A 15,680-nucleotide genomic window follows, 5' to 3' on the forward strand; every position below is an offset into this window, starting at 1 on the left:
CCTGCCTTCTCGGAGCAATAATGTGTACATTCAGGTTTGATTTACTGCTTGTGCACTGCCTCCAGGAGAAAGGCCTTTGAACCCCTGGTAGTAACCCTAACATTATTTTGCAGATAATATTTTGTGAGACGTTCACTATGGGAGTTCTCCTAAAGATCTGAACAAACAAAACCAAATCATGATTTCCTTATCAGTGCTTTCTAAGCCACTCCTCTGTACACATCTGCTAACCATGCATATAGCCAGGAACACCTCCTCTTCCTCCTCCTCATTCAAAGAGAGGGTTTGTTCTTAAGTCTCAAGGTGACCTCTTTGAGCTTCATGCAAAATCACAACAGCTGTAGCTAAAATTTTGCAAGCTTTGCCATTCCCTCCGCCCACTACTAACGTTCATGCTTCTTGTAATATGAAATGCAGCAGACTCAGAGCTGTAGCTGTTGCCAGAGCTGGCGATAACATAGGTCCTGCGCTGCGTAGAAAAGGGGCATAGCAGACTTTAACTTTTCTTACCAGTTCAGCTCCTTCAGTATAAAGGCTCCGTCACCCGATAAACCAGAGACCATCAGCACTGTCTTTGTAGGGCTGAGCCTAAGTTAAACCTCCTAAAATAGTAGGATTTGGCCCATAGAGCATGGACTGGAGCTGGAAATAACAGGAGCAGCATCGCAAATATTTCTGTGGCTGCTGGGTAACAGTACTTCAGAACCACGTTTAAGACAATGAGTTTATTACACTTTGCCAGGAGACCTGGCCTGTTATCACTTGCTTTGGCAGAAGATGTAACGTATTTTTGCAAATGGTACCTTCTGATGGCTGTGCTTGCTGCTGCAGTCAGCTGGAGGACAGGTGACATCATTGGCTGTTGCTGTCTTTGTGGTGGCTGATGATTTTCTGCCTTTAAACAGAAGTAAAAACTATTGCCAGCCATGCAACACGAAGGCTGCTGTAGCCCAGCACAGCTTCCTGCACCAGCTCTTTCCCACACTGAGTCACTCCCGGAAATGTTTGTCTTTGTGACCAGTTTTCCTTCTAGAATGTGCCATTATCCCATACCTGCTGTAAATGTGCTGGAGTAAAGCCAGTAAGAGGCATAAAATTCCAGGGCAGGGGCTGGGGGGAAAGAGAGTGAGCCTGGTTCAGGAGGACATCAGACTCCAGATGTTTTTGTCACTGGGAGCAGGAGTTTCCTTAAGTGTTGTGTACTGCAATGGCAGAACTGGAGAGCTTTCCAAAGGGGTGAAATCAGAGCACTGGGACTTTAAAAAAACCAACAACATAATTTAAAAAAAAAAAAATCACTCTTCCCTGATCCCAAATGCTTCTCTATCAGGGCAGGCCAGCTGGGGCTCTCTCATGTTCTCAGCTTAGGCAGCTGCATCACTGCTCCAGTTCAGTTCACACTAGTGATCTCTACTGTTTTGAGTCCAACCAGCCTGTACACCAAAAAACCTGTTACGAAGCTTAGCTATAGGATGCAACTTTCTGGAGTGGCATGTAGCTCCCTCAGCACAGGCCCCTGCTTTACAGGAGTTCATCTTTACTGGGCCTCATGGCTCAAGCCAGGATGCAGTGTATCTAAACAGTGGAAGGACGCCAGTTGAGCAAACATGAGATAAGGCCAAAAGAACTGGGACAGTTCAGCCTGGAGAAGAGAAGGCTCAGGGGCAATCGCATCAGTGCTTACAAATACCTGAAGGGAGGGTGCAAAGAGTTCGGTGGTGCCCAGAGCCAGGACCAGAGGCTGTGAGCACACACCGAAACACAGGAGGTGCCCTCTGAACATCAGGAAATGCTATTCTACTATGAAGGTGACTGAGCACTGGCACAGGCTGCCCAGGGAGGTTGTGGAGTCCCAATCCCTGGAGATACTCAAAAGCTGTCTGGACATGGTGCTGGGCAAGTGGCTGCAGGTGGCCCTGCTTCAGCAGGGGGGTTGGAACCAGATGACTTCAAGAGGTCCCTTCCAACCTCAACCAGTTTGTGATACAAGTATGACCTCACTCTGCTCCCAAAATCTAGAAACTTATAGCAAAAAAAACCCAACACAGAAAACCCAAAGCAAGTATGAACAATAAATCCTTTGAGATCTTCCAGTAAAGCACCTAGCAGATATTCTGTGGCTTGACCCGTAGGGATGGCTGCCAGGCTGCATGCAGCAAATGCAGGAAACTCCACAGCAAAAGCCACTGTATTTCAAGGCTCAGCTTGACCATCAATGCTCTACTTAAATACATCCTGCTCTCTGCTCCATACCTGAAGGCTTTCCCTTCACCCATGCTCCATTCTCAGGAGAAATACACAATAAAGCAGAATTCACCATGAAATTTAAGTTTTAGCAAATACTCTGCTATGCAGCCAAGGAGAGGCCTCATCCACTGTAGCTGTTGTGCTGCTTCTCAGTAAACATGAGCTCTTACCTCTTCATTTGGTGGACCTCGCTAGCAATGTAGCCATGTGGTATCTTCAGCCACTCAATTGCATCCATACGTTGCCGGCTCAAAGGAAGCAGTGGCAGCTCTGCTTTACTGAGCTCTTTCAGCTCTCTGGTAGAGCATGGTCTTCCTGGCAGGAAAGTAACAAGTGCTTTGTGTGAACATCCACTCTCACAAGCAAGGATAGCCCCCCAGTATGAAACACTTCCCAGGGATACCAATTATTTAAAATACCTGTCTCACACTGCTTGATAATGCCTGTCTCAATAAACTTTCTTTGAATGCCTTTTAACAGAGGATCCTGCAAGGCTGGTATTGAAACCTGTGACAGAGACAGTTATTTCATGCTTATGCACCAACAGAAGCACTTTGTCAAAGAGTCTCAAAGACTCGGAGGTGAATGTCAAGGTACCATTAGGAGGTAAGGAGCATTGACCTCATTTTTTATTAATAAAATCATGAGGCACCGACTTGAGTGGCCTGAGAAATGCTGAGCATCTCAGCTCCTAAGGCAGGCCGTAATGCATTCAACAACTCTGCAGCAAAGTTAGACTGTAGACATGAGATCTGCTCTCCTGGAGGCAGTTGATCTTGATGAACCCTGCATGGCACACTGCAATGAAGTATCAGCTCAGTCCCTGCAGCTGCTAAGGGCTCACAGCATCCAGAAGGGATTTAGAGAATTGCACTTCATGGGTTTGTGTCCGAGTCCTGCCTAACTCTTCCATTAGGTACCCGAGTCTTTGGTGCATTTACATGAGTTTCTGTAAAGATCATCTGAACTGTCAGATTCCTTCCTTCTAAAAAGCACACACCCAGCTTGTCTGGGAGTTCACCAACCCTCATTAGACATGACACTTCCCATGCTGCCACAATGAATTTGAGAGGAGGAAAACAAACCTCCCCCTTGCCATTGTCTACTGTGCCTCCAAATCTGGGCTTAGTATGCATCCAGATCACATTCCCGGTGAAAACCATTTTCAAACACTCTTGGGCTTAAATGCAGCAGGAGCTGGGACCCATATCTGTTCAGTTAATAAAATGAGAATGTGTTGTTCTACACCAGCCCTGTAGCAGCACGTCAGTAACACGCCCTGCCTCCTCTCTAACCAGTAACTTCCTGATGGTCAAAGGGTGCCTCCAAACCTCACGGCATAAATAACCATCACACCTTCCAGCAGTCTGTACATGTCTTCAGGAAGAACGGATCATACTCTGATGGATCATAAGCTTCCAAAGCCACATAGCCCTGCGGGAGAAGCAGGCAGCAGGTCAGGTCTCAGAAGCTATTGGTGATAAAACAGTGAGAGAGCAGCCAGCCTAGGTATTATGCAGCCAGGCATGGTATGAACACAGCACCAGAGGTGGTGGAGAAAAGGACTCCTGAATTGTCACACACTGCACCTCAGAAGAAGGTGAGTGAAGTGTAACAGGAAAACTCCTCCATCCATTTTAATTTGTCAGAGCCATAAAGACATAATTTATTATTTCATGAAGCAGCCAGAAATAGTTACAGGCTAAAATGCTAATCACATCTAGGGCAGTCAAGAAAATGGGTATTTAATTCACGGGAAAATGTTTTGACAGAGAAGGAAACAGGTATAAGAAAGAAAATTAAAAAAAGAAAGAAGTGACTGAGCCCCTAGCAGCCATAGCCCTAGGCAGGTTACTAGTCTGCAAGATGTGAGCTCCAAGTCTAGGTCACGAGCATGCTCTGCTATCTGTATATAGGAGTAAAGACCTGAACTGTACCTAATGGTCCAGACCACAGTCCCATCCCATCAAGAACTCTGCCTGCCACAAACTTCATGTTCTGCAGTTTGAGTTCCCTGTGACCAGAGTTAGCTGGGGAACAAGTACCACCACTTGGCGTTCACTGTTGATGCCAAGACCAAAAAATACCAGATTGAACAGGCTATCAAGCAGCTGAACAGCTACTGAGGTTGACACACTGATCAAGCCTGATGCTGAGAAAGGTGAATTCCAACCATTTGTCTCCAAATTATAATGCACTGTTTACGGCCAATACGCCAGGACTTAACTAAATTGCATCAAATAAGAGCTGTACAGATGACAAAACAAAATATAGCAGTAAAAAAAAAAAAAAACAGAGGCCACAAGCGATGCAAGCGATGTCCTAAGAATAGTAAGAACAGGACAAGCTTATAAAACACTTCTCCCTACTACTCTCAGTCATTCTTGCAACACCTTGCAAATGAAGTTTTTCAGCTTTTGTGCAGACTATTCTCCAGGAGTCCCAGGAAGAAAAGGGAGCATTCAGCCGATGGCCCTCTAGGTCTCAGGCCTACACAGTTCTTTCTGGCAATCTGTGGCTGTGATTTCAAGTTGAGAGCTGGGAAAACCATACTTTAACATGAACATTTCAGGAGTGCTACAAGACAAGTCCAAACGCACAAAAGGGGGAAACTGCAGCAGGTTTAAGAGGTCACTGTGTTGAAGGTGCTCACTTGAGTGAGTGAGCCAGGCCCCAAGGGCCTGTGCTGTTCCCAGACACTCAGCAAGCACAGGGGCAGCTCCACAGGGCTTGAGCTACTGCTGAGCGTGAACATTGCTGCTTCTGCAGTGGCCTCTGCTCCCCAGGATCTGGCAATTCCCCAGACAGCAAGCAGCAGCCACACTCACCATCTCCTCTTCCTGTGCCTGGAAATCTTTAAGCCCTCACATGCCTCAATTTGCAGAGTTTTAGTGCCACCCCTTGGTTTATTATTACATATCACCCCATTACGATACGTGCTGAGACCTCAGTCAGTTGTGATAGCTGCTATGCAGCACACTCGTGTTTGATCCCTGCATGCAGTTGACACATTATCAGTCACACACCCCTTAGCAGAAAGCAGAGCAATAACCTGGTCTTAAAAATGAGTCAGAAGGGTCTCTTACTCTGCAGCATTTCAGCACACAACGCCTATACTATCCTGGACTAACAGAAGCTGAGTTGTGCCTAACACAGCAGCAACCCAGGCCAGGGAAACTTCCCCCTCCTTGCAGGATGCAGCGTGGCGCTTCTGCCGGTGCTAGAAGAAAAGTAGTGCTGCTGCCATCTGCTTGCTATGACCAACCATCTCATCATGCATTTGCAGTCTGTGTCCCTGGGACTGGGAGTAAGGAGGAGGTAAGAATGGGAGTGAAAAGGAGGCAGATTTAAGGCAAAACCCCCCACATATGAGCAGATATTGGAACAACATAGAGCCAGGGAAAGGAGGGAAAGGAGGAAGGCTCACATGGCATGACAGAGGCAGAAAAACGAGCTGACAGAAAGACTGAGATGGAAGAACCTGGAAGGACAGTGAGGAGAGAGAGTGTTACAGGGGAGAGAATGGAGGAAAGAGGGAGAAGGAAAGCAAAAAGGACAGTGGCGAACTTTGAGGAATCATCAGAAGCAACAAGGAGAGGGAGACAGAGCACTGGGGAGTCTGACAGAAGAAAGAGGGGCAAAACAGTGAGAGACTTGGGGATGGAGTAAAAGGGTTGACTGGAGAGGGAAAAAGAGTGAGAGAAGAGACACTAGAGGAAGAAGAATAGATGTGGAAAGGGGGAATGGACCGGTGACAGAGACACAAGAAGGTGAGGAGATCTGGGGAACAGGACAAGGAGAAGCCTAATATCAGGGAAGAGAGCAAGAGAAAATGGACAAAAAGGGGGGGGGGGGAAAGCACAGCCAGAAGTCAGTATATTAACCAATACACAGAAGTGTCTTAAGTTCTGCAAAATTTATCACATGCTGCAAACTTATGCGAATTAATTGTCCTGTTACTCTGAAGGGCTTCAGCCTGCTTTTCAGATGTGCTGATGATTGATAGAGCCGACACCACAAAGCAAGGAGAAAAGGTGGAGGCTGATCACGGGTCCTGTGCTTATTCAGGGAGAAGGACACATCCCAGTACACCAGCCATTGCTTTTGGAGGACACCCAACGAAGTCCTGACCTGACACAGAAGCTTGCAAGATGGCCTGATGCAGACCCTGATGTGTACAGTACACCCAACATATCCTAAATCCCACGACTTCAGCAGTAGGACTGGTTCAGCTCTTTGTCGATGTGTGCAGTTTAAATGCATAGGTCTTTCACATCAGACCTTTGAAAAAGAGATCATTTGCTCTCATTAAAGCAACACGGCTCCCATGACATTTTCATTTCCAGATGGGAAGCTTGTTTACAGTCTCATAATTCCACTCTGCAGTGGTTTCCACTGACAACAAAAGCCTGCTCTATACAACATACTATCCTATTTGTGGCAGATGATGTAACTGCTCTTATTGCTCTATATCCACTCCTGAGATGCAGAAAGTTGAGTCATGGGATCTGATACTCAACAGTGGTGTGATAGTCACAGCAAAATCAACAAAACCAGCAAATATTTCCTACAGTGACTGCAATTTTTACGAGTACTGAAACACACAGAACTACAGAATTCATGAATCCACATTTCACTTGCGCTCCAGCTGAACCCCTGAAACATGAGAGTGTGGTCCCCTCCCCGGTGACAGCACTCAGCCTTTGGTTTCAGCTGACAGAGCCCAAGGTTTCCCCCTAAATGGTCCAGCTCACAGAGTGAAACCCACCACAATATGGTGTCTCACCACATTCAGACCGCAGCACGTACTCATTGCACCAAACAATACTATTGTTCAAATCTGATGGTGAACTTAAACAAACAGCTGTAATGACGTATGCCACCATTACAGAAATCCTTGAGAAGAGTAAGTTACAGGTAAGGCATATCTGAACTCCGGGCTACTCAACTGAACAGCAAATAACAGATAAAACCCTGGTCTTGTCCACAGCCCTCTGTATGCAACCCTCTCCACGACAGAAATTTACTTCTCATTGATACCTTCTTTTTACAGTAGTTTAAATAGAGAGAGAGTTGTTCTTCTTTCCTTTTCCTTATTTCTTCGCTTGACTGGCTGTCCATTTTGTCCTCAATTTTCTGCAGCAGTGGCTCTAAAACATCCTCAAGCCATTTCTTGTACAGGATCTCCTTCTTTCTCAGATTTAAGAAATCGTTGTGCCTCAAATACCTGTCCACCTCCTAAGTAAGAAATGGAAAACAAAAACCATGCAACCTATTGATCAATCATGTTAAAGAGTCCATGGGTGAAGCTACGTGGCTTGGCTGACCTGATCTGGCTGGTCACTGCTGCAAGAGCCCTGTTTTTCAGCCCTTCCTTCTGCTACTCCCTTGCTCCACGTCCCACCACTTGTTTCCAACCTCTCCCTTGCATGGACTCTGGCACTCAGAATCTAATTTTTTTAAGGTGTAGTGCAAGATTGGCAGAAAATCCATGAGTCAAAATCACTTCAGAGTGAGGCTCTGATGAGCACCAGACTGTGCAAGACAGGCAGCAGGAGAAGGACCTTCTCCCTGCCACACTGGCATTCTGCTAGATCAGATCAGCCCTCCTGCCCTTTATTCACAGGCCCACCCTCACCACCTAATCACACCCACAGAACAAAAGTTAGGTGTAAACAGGAGGTAAGTCACCAAAGACAGACAATTCCTAAGCTCATATTTAGGGTTACCATTTCAGTCTTATCCCAAGGAGGGCAGAAACTTGTACTTCTAAATTTAGTTTTCCAAGAATACAAATTGACGTTATCATGAATCACTGATGGAGAGAAAAAAATTGATGTGCAAGAAAGCACACAGCAAATGAGAGAAGAGATACCACTTCTTACCCTCACAAAATAATTTTCTCTGTCCAAGATGCACTGAGCAGAAGCAATGATGTCTCGATTTTCATCAGGTGCTGCCTAACAAAACATCAAAAAACATATGAAGTAAAAGCAGGACTTACAGTAGGAGTTAGAATTACCTTTGAATTCAAAATGATTACTTGTGTTGCAGTTAAAGCCACATTATACCATAACCCAGCTGGCAGAATCACAGGATGGCAAGGGATGGAAGGGACCTTGGGAGATCACCTAGTCCAACGCCCCTGCTAAAGCAGGTTCACCTAGAGCAGGTTGCACAGGACATAGCAGAGACCTGCTCTGAACATTTAGGTTAAATGTAGCAACAGAAGAGCGTTGGAAGAACTGGAATGTACACGTTCGGTGGGACCAGATCATACACCTCCTTGGCCACTCCTCACTGCGACCGCACCACCACTTGTTCCTTGCCACTTTTGTTCACAAGTGCGCGATAAAGGCAGCAACCTTCATTTTCAATGCAGATACAGCCACACTACACAAACAGCAATCAAACAAATTAAAACCGTGACAAGGTCTTATGTCAACGAATTCATAGAAGTATAAAAGGAAAAATAGAGGAAAATAGTGAAGTGTAAAAGGAACAATAATGAGAAAAATCCCTCCAAAGCAGAAAACTGCCTCAACTGCTGCCTCTGCTCATGAATTTGTCTGTACTTTAAATCTCAGTTACTGTTGTGACCTCAGCCAAGTTCTCCTCTAGCATCATCCTCATCTTACTCCTTCTGAAGATCAGAATAGCGAGAAACTGTTCCCTGCATTGCAAGTATCAGGACACTAAAACGTGATTTAAGAACGACAGCCCTTGCAATGTACTGCTGTTGTCAATTGGAGTTTTAAGCAGGTAATTCCTTGTAACATGTGGCTTATTAATTGCAACTCCTGCTCTCTGGCCAAGGAACACAAGCAATACAGACCAAGTCAGTCTGTCATTTGGGGATGGAGTCCCTCCAGGCAAGATGAGAGGACACACACAATAGGGGTATCTCATCCCCATCAATAAGCAGCTTTTATAAGCAACAAGTTCACAAAGAATTTTAATTCCACGGCAAAACTTATCTTGAAGAATCTGCTATAAAAAGAAATTATGAGCTTTTCATCATTACGCCAAAAATTCAGGAGGTAAGTTGCAATACAGGAAACTAAAACACAACCTGTTTTAGACAGACTATCTCAGTTAAGCTAAAACAAATTTACAATCTGTACTGCTTTCTGGGACTAACCCTCAGTTTAGACACTGGTAGGAACTTGCTTCGCTTGCACCAGCTTAGCCTAAGAGAACAGGCATGCAACTGAGTTCCTACAGCTTAACAAATGACCACATCAGCTGCTTTGCTGTAAATGGCACACTCACAGCCTCTCCTGACTGAGAAATAAGGTGCTGGGTTAAACCACCAGGAAGGCTCAACTAGTGAGTCGTATGATTGTGATCACTTTCAAGTTTGCATTTCACCAGAGTTGCAGAGATGCTAATGCCAGCTTAGGTATCACTAAAGTTCTAAATCAGTTTCAGTACCTACATACTAAATATTTCTACCAAGTTAACCTTCAAGTGACCTAAGCCAGAGGCAGGGCTGAAACATTCGTATTTCATCTACTTGACCTGCTGCCTACCTCCTGTGGTTTCCATAGATGAATTCAAAATCATCCCTGCTCTCCTCCTGCGGTTTCCATAGATGAATTCAAAGTCATCCCTGCTGTGACCTTGTGCCATTTAAAAACTGAGCTACAAGCCATCACATTTTTGCACAAGCCTCCCTGTGCCATTAAGCACAGGGAGCAGCACAAGACTCGAGGGATGCATCTGATGCACAGAACGGAAAATTAGCCTGCTGTTCCCTGTGCTTAATATTGATTTTTAATCCCAATAAACAGTGTAGTTTCCAGTCATGTCTGCCTTTCCCCTATCAATCAGCTCCATCCTCCAACAGGCTTCTCATCCTGAGGTAACATGGGCAGGACACCATATATCAGAGCAAGCAGGGAGAAGGCAGCAGGAACTGGCAAGCAGTATCAAAAAAAAAAAACCCGAAACAAAACAAATGAAAAAGGGGAAATCTAAATTTCTGGTGTGTTTTAAGGCCCTTTCATCCTACGATTTGAAACCAGCAGCAAGTTGCGTTACACCTGGCAGATCTACTTCACCTAATCACAAAGCCTTTCTAAAACTAGTACCTTACAGCACCAGGGAGACAGCCGTCTCTCCAGCTAAGAACCACTAGCAGAACATACTCAGAACACACATTGGTGAACAGGTGAAAGGTTTTCCTTCAGGATGACATGTGTCTGAAGAATTCTTACAGAACCAAAGGAGTTAGATCTCCTTCAGCTGAAGGAGTTAGGTGTCTTCTCCCTGGAGATGGCTCAGGGAGGACCTCACACAGTATTCCAGCACCTAAAGGGCAGCCACAAAGAGGACAGAGGCCCTCTCTTCACAAGGAGCCACATGGAGAAGACAAGGGGCAAAAGGTACAAGTTACACCAAAAGAGGCTTCATCTCAATATAAGAAAAAAATTATTTACAGTGAAAACAATCATTCACTGGAACAACCTCCTCAGGGAGTCCCTATCACCGGAGGTTTTCAAGATGCGACTGGACAGGGTGCTAGATAAATCTCATCTAGTGTCCCTTTCCCACAAGCCCTTGGACCAGATGATCTTTTGAGGTCTCTTCCAGCCTGCGCTGTTCTATGAGTATGATTCTAACTAGTCACAAGCTTGTTTAAGGTTTTACAGGAAACTTTTCCATACACCAAATTGCATGGAACTCAACAAAGCTAAAGGATGCAAGGGCTCAATAAAACCCATTGGATCGCTATTTCCAGAGTTCTTTGCTCCCCTTCCTAATGACAAACATCTCAGATTTTACAGGTCTTTTCAAATAACCATTTTTCATTCCTCCCTTCATACCTTCCATTCCATTTCATTCCTCCACTCATACCTTTGCATGACAGAAGTCCTTCTGTGTTAGCCAATCTTTGGTATTATTTTTCTTCCCAAAACGTCTACTGCAGTCAAAAGTATTTGCTGCACCACTCTTTGCTGATGCTGAGGAGAACCTCTGGATAAATGTAAAAAAAGAAAAAGGTCTGCAAAAAAGCCAATCTGCTTTGCAAAGATCAGGTTCTCACCTAGGTTCCACAATCAAGCTACAAACTGGGATAGAAAGGTAACAAGTTCACCCAACATCTTCACACCATACTGCCTTGCAAACCTCATTATTTCTGTGCAGGAAGTACAAAAAAAAATTCCTTGTAGCAGTTCTCAGGAATATTTGAGGATAGGAGAAGGAGAACATTTCACACAGATGAAACAGAAACAATGGAGATTGGGATATCCCAATTTAGAGCCATGATTTTAATGGTTGGGGCATGTTTCTTTGAAGATAGATGTATATAAAAATATCTTCAGTTCTACACACTCAGAGTTTAAGACACCACTTACTGAGTCAGCAGCCTACTCAGGCGCACGTGAAACAGGCTGCGATATCATTTCTGAATGTGCTAATACTGCTGACCAGCATTAACTTTTGGGATGCCTCTGGAAGATTCATGCAGTGCTTGGATGCTAGACAGCCTCAACCTACAAGGTGACAGGAAGGACAGAGCACACACACCTTCCTGTAACACACATTTCTGAGCACGCGTAGGAGGGAGGGACAAAAGCAGAGACGTTCCAGTGAAGTAGGACTCACTACTGAATTCAGGCACGTGCCAGGGACAGCAGTCCTGGAGAGCAGACAGACAGACAGACCAGACCACTGTCCAGAACTTCAGTGGGTATTAGGTGGCCAGTTCCAAGACAGGAGCTCAGTTACACCCCAATATCCTGGGATCCCAGTTACACCTACTGGTTTCATGTGTCCTGAACTTTGGTTCTTCACAGTAGAATCTACAGCTGAAGGAATGTGGAGAGTCACTCACCTGCCAAGGCCTTTGCTGATCACGGTCTCTCACAGGTCTTGGACTCTTAAGTCTTAGTAGCCAGTCAGTGTCTGAGCTATTCACAGTACACATTGTTGAACTAGTCTGGGAGAAACACGAAAACATTCAAGAACATATATGACTATTGTATAAACAGCAAAAACCTAGCTTTTTTACAGTTCCCACCAAACAATGAAACAAATCTCTAAAGGAATTCTAACTGCTGATACCAGCAGCATTTCCCTATCGCAGTAAGTTAAACAGAGAGATGAAGTACCAGGTTTATAGTCAGATAACCCCTCTGATAGTAACTGTCCTCATCTCCACATGCAATAGATAGTACACTTTGTTTCAAAGAACAAAGAAATTCACAAATTATTTCAGAATGCTTGTCAGTTTTGAAAACATTTCAGAGTTACCGAATTCCACCTCCTGACTTCTACTTCTTTCCCTTGTACCTTTTTCAATTACGTAAAAGTCACTTTCAAATAACCGCTACATTCCACGATAGGGATGGTTACATTTTAGTGGTTTTTAAAGTTAGTTCTCCCGGATGAGGCTTATGCTGAAGCACTAACTGTGAGCTCCAAACAGGAAATTCCATCTCTTTTATCGTACGTGCACCGGTATACTTGGATCAATTTATAACAGAGAGACAGCAGAACCGCAGAGGCAGAATGCCCTTTACAGAAACCTCTGTTTAAACCTCTGTTTGGTTCAGATTCACTGGAGAAACACTGCTTCCAGGAAACAGTGTAGTCACAAAATTTTACTCTTTACTTTACTTAGGTAAAGAGTGTATCAAAAGAAAAGCTTACTTCTGCAGAGATACTGACCTCCACGTTCTTCAGCGAGATCTTTCAGCTATGGAAAAAAAAATCTGTTCTTGAATTATTTTTGGCAACATCTAGTTACAAGAATCTACAAAGACTCTCTGAATCAGGTATTCATACAAGATAACATTTTTTTGCACAAGACGACTTTTAAGAGTTCACTCTGTCCAACCCAACACTTCAGTGATAGTATCTGACTCCCAGCTGACCTCTCTAGACTGCAGATTCAAATCTCTTACCCTTGACTCAAGGTGAAGTCTTTAATCTACATCTTTATTTGTTTCATTTCATATTCCCTACTGTTATGCACTGATAGACACACCTGCCTGGATATTCCTGCCTCCTCACAGAAATGTTTTCCTTTCTCTTCCGACCGTAAGAGTCAGAAACCACAGGAAAGCATATGTTGGAAGTGACCTTGGGAGTTCATCTGGTGCCACTGCCTGCCTGAAGAACAGCTAACCTCAGAGACAAGATTGCTCAGGGCCTCGCCCATACAAGTTTGGAAAATTTCCTTTCTCAAATTTGCAAGCTCGTGTCCTTCACTCCAACTGCTTCTATAAAAAAATCCTCACTTCTGCCACATAATCCAGGACAAACGAAAGGAAGGAAAAAAGCCAATGTAATGCACGTGGTATCAGACTTCCCTTCCCTCCTGCATAACTTCGTAAACTTTCTCTCCTTTCATCAGACACAAGGAAAACTAAAAGATTCTCAGTGGAATAGGTCACAACATCCCAGTCCTCTACCACAATTCTGTATTTTTTTCAGCCGCTGTAGGACAGCTTCCAAACACAGAAATACATATGAGCCTTAGCATTGTGGCAGGCTAGAGGGCATTTCCTCCAACATGATTTCCTGCCCTCTCTGTACAGAGGACACAAAAGACACAGAGAGTACAACAGAGGCATACAATTAGGACACAACTACATGTTTTGGAAAGAAGGCACCCTGCCTCTCTCCATCTGGAAATGAAGAGGTTTTTGCCTACATGTGCCCCATGGCTTCTGCAGAGTGTTGTGCCTGCCACAGAGGCTGGTATTCCCTGTGGGAAGCCCCCTGCTCTGAAAACAATCTCCCCTTTTTCCAGATAGCCCAAGTCTACTAAGCTCCAGGGAATGCTGTAAAGCATATCTGGCCTCGTGGTCTCTGAGAAGTGGGGGGAAGGATTCTCACAGTTTATTCTTATCTTGCAATGACCGATTAAAGGAAGCAGTGCACTCTATTACCTGCATAGATAAATAACAGCAAGCACACCCTCATCAGCACTGAACTAATTTCTGATATAAAATAAACAGGCAAACAGTGAAGACTGAAGAACGTCTGGATACTTAAAGTGCTAGAAACTTGGTACTGAACAAGTCGACATACTTTCCTACGAGCAATATAGCCTACCTACCCGCAAAGGTGCCAGGGGCTCCTGCTTCAGGACATCTGTTGCAGATTTCCTTCCATTCAAAGCAGTTTTGCTCTTCTGAGATAGGGATGCTGTAAATCCCTAGACAAGTTTAAGATGAAGAAAATATGTATTTTTATGGTTTCTAAGCTTACAAAACAACAACAAAAACCCACTAGCCTCCTTCTGTCTGTTTCCAGTAACTAGTTTTAAGACTCCATCCATCTTACAAAGAAAGACTGAGCCTTTCTGTGAGCACAAAGCAAAGGAGGTGTTTGCTCTCATCACAGAGGACTGGGACCCCAGGAGAAATGAAACAGAGCAGGCATAGAAAATCTGCCTGCTGTAGCAATCTGCTTTAAAGAAATCACATGTGGTAAAGTCTCCAGCTGAAGATTTTTTCCCCCCAATCTTAATAACCAAAACTGCCACTGCATCTTAATCCTTTCTGTTTTGTTTGGACTCTTGCTATGAGATGCCAACTCTCCATGGTTGGCAAAGGCAGGGTCCACTTATATGAGATGCCAGCTGTTCTGCAGGTCTTAAAACTAAAACTTTAATCATGTGTTGGGACAGAAACACAGTAAAGGATTTCCAAAGTCTGAACAGATAAAACAAAATTTGAAGTTAATCTTAACAGTTGTGTCCACAAATGCTAAACCCTGTGTGCAGGTTGGCTGTTCTGTATTAGGACATTTGTTCTATTATGATCAACCCTGAAAATAACCCTGCCTAAAATTTTCTAGATATACCCACATCCTACTTTGCTGTCAGCAGTATAGCTTTGTACCAGTAATGTTTTTAAAGAGGGGCTTCTCTTGTTTAGAGTCCAGTAAAGTTCTCCCCCACTCATCTGCTAAAATTCACCCACAGTCTCAGCCCAAACATGAGTCTTTGGAGCAGCTTTGAAAAGAGATTTTAATAATTTCTGTGACCAAAAGTAAGCATTCTCACACATGCCTCAGTCTGCTCAAAAGCCCCTGACAAAGGCCTTTATGTGGGCCGTGCCTGTAGGCTCCCATGTCGCTGTCCCCTCAGCATACATGGATGTCACCCTTTGCAAGCACAGCTGGCTGCCTTTACCGGTGGCCTGGTCCCCTCCAATTCCCTCAGGTGCTGGGACAGAGCACGAGGAGAGAAAGAGCCTCGAGGGCAAACAGGGCGGCTCTATGAACAGGACCTAGTAGTTTGTGAATGCTAAGCTAGCAGGTAACATGCACATGTCCAGGGGGCCCACAGGCACGGGCCTGGCCTCTCCACCTCGGAGGCAGCGACGATGGCAACGCCGGTGAGAGGGAAAGGCTGGGCCCCTGCTGGGCCACCGACCCTGCCGAGCCCTGAGGCGAGGCCCGCAGGCCCGAGG

The 15,680-nt window shown here is 44.8% G+C and overlaps 1 protein-coding gene across 1 annotated transcript; it reads right to left on the reverse strand.

Annotated features, from left to right (window-relative positions):
- Positions 1-289: 289 nt before the first annotated feature.
- On the reverse strand, positions 290-15,658 carry FAM228B (family with sequence similarity 228 member B). Its single transcript, XM_009642518.2, has 9 exons — positions 14,321-15,658; positions 12,089-12,193; positions 11,107-11,226; positions 8,133-8,207; positions 7,288-7,485; positions 3,604-3,681; positions 2,667-2,754; positions 2,418-2,562; positions 290-895 (listed from the first exon to the last, which is right to left on the reverse strand). Exons 2-9 carry the CDS (start codon positions 12,179-12,181, stop codon positions 853-855), a joined length of 840 nt encoding a protein of 279 aa, XP_009640813.1. The 5' UTR covers positions 12,182-12,193; positions 14,321-15,658; the 3' UTR covers positions 290-852.
- Positions 15,659-15,680: the final 22 nt, after the last annotated feature.

Source organism: Egretta garzetta, unplaced genomic scaffold (assembly GCF_000687185.1).
Source record: "Egretta garzetta isolate BGI_Z169 unplaced genomic scaffold, ASM68718v1 scaffold87, whole genome shotgun sequence".
Lineage (NCBI taxonomy): Eukaryota > Metazoa > Chordata > Aves > Pelecaniformes > Ardeidae > Egretta > Egretta garzetta.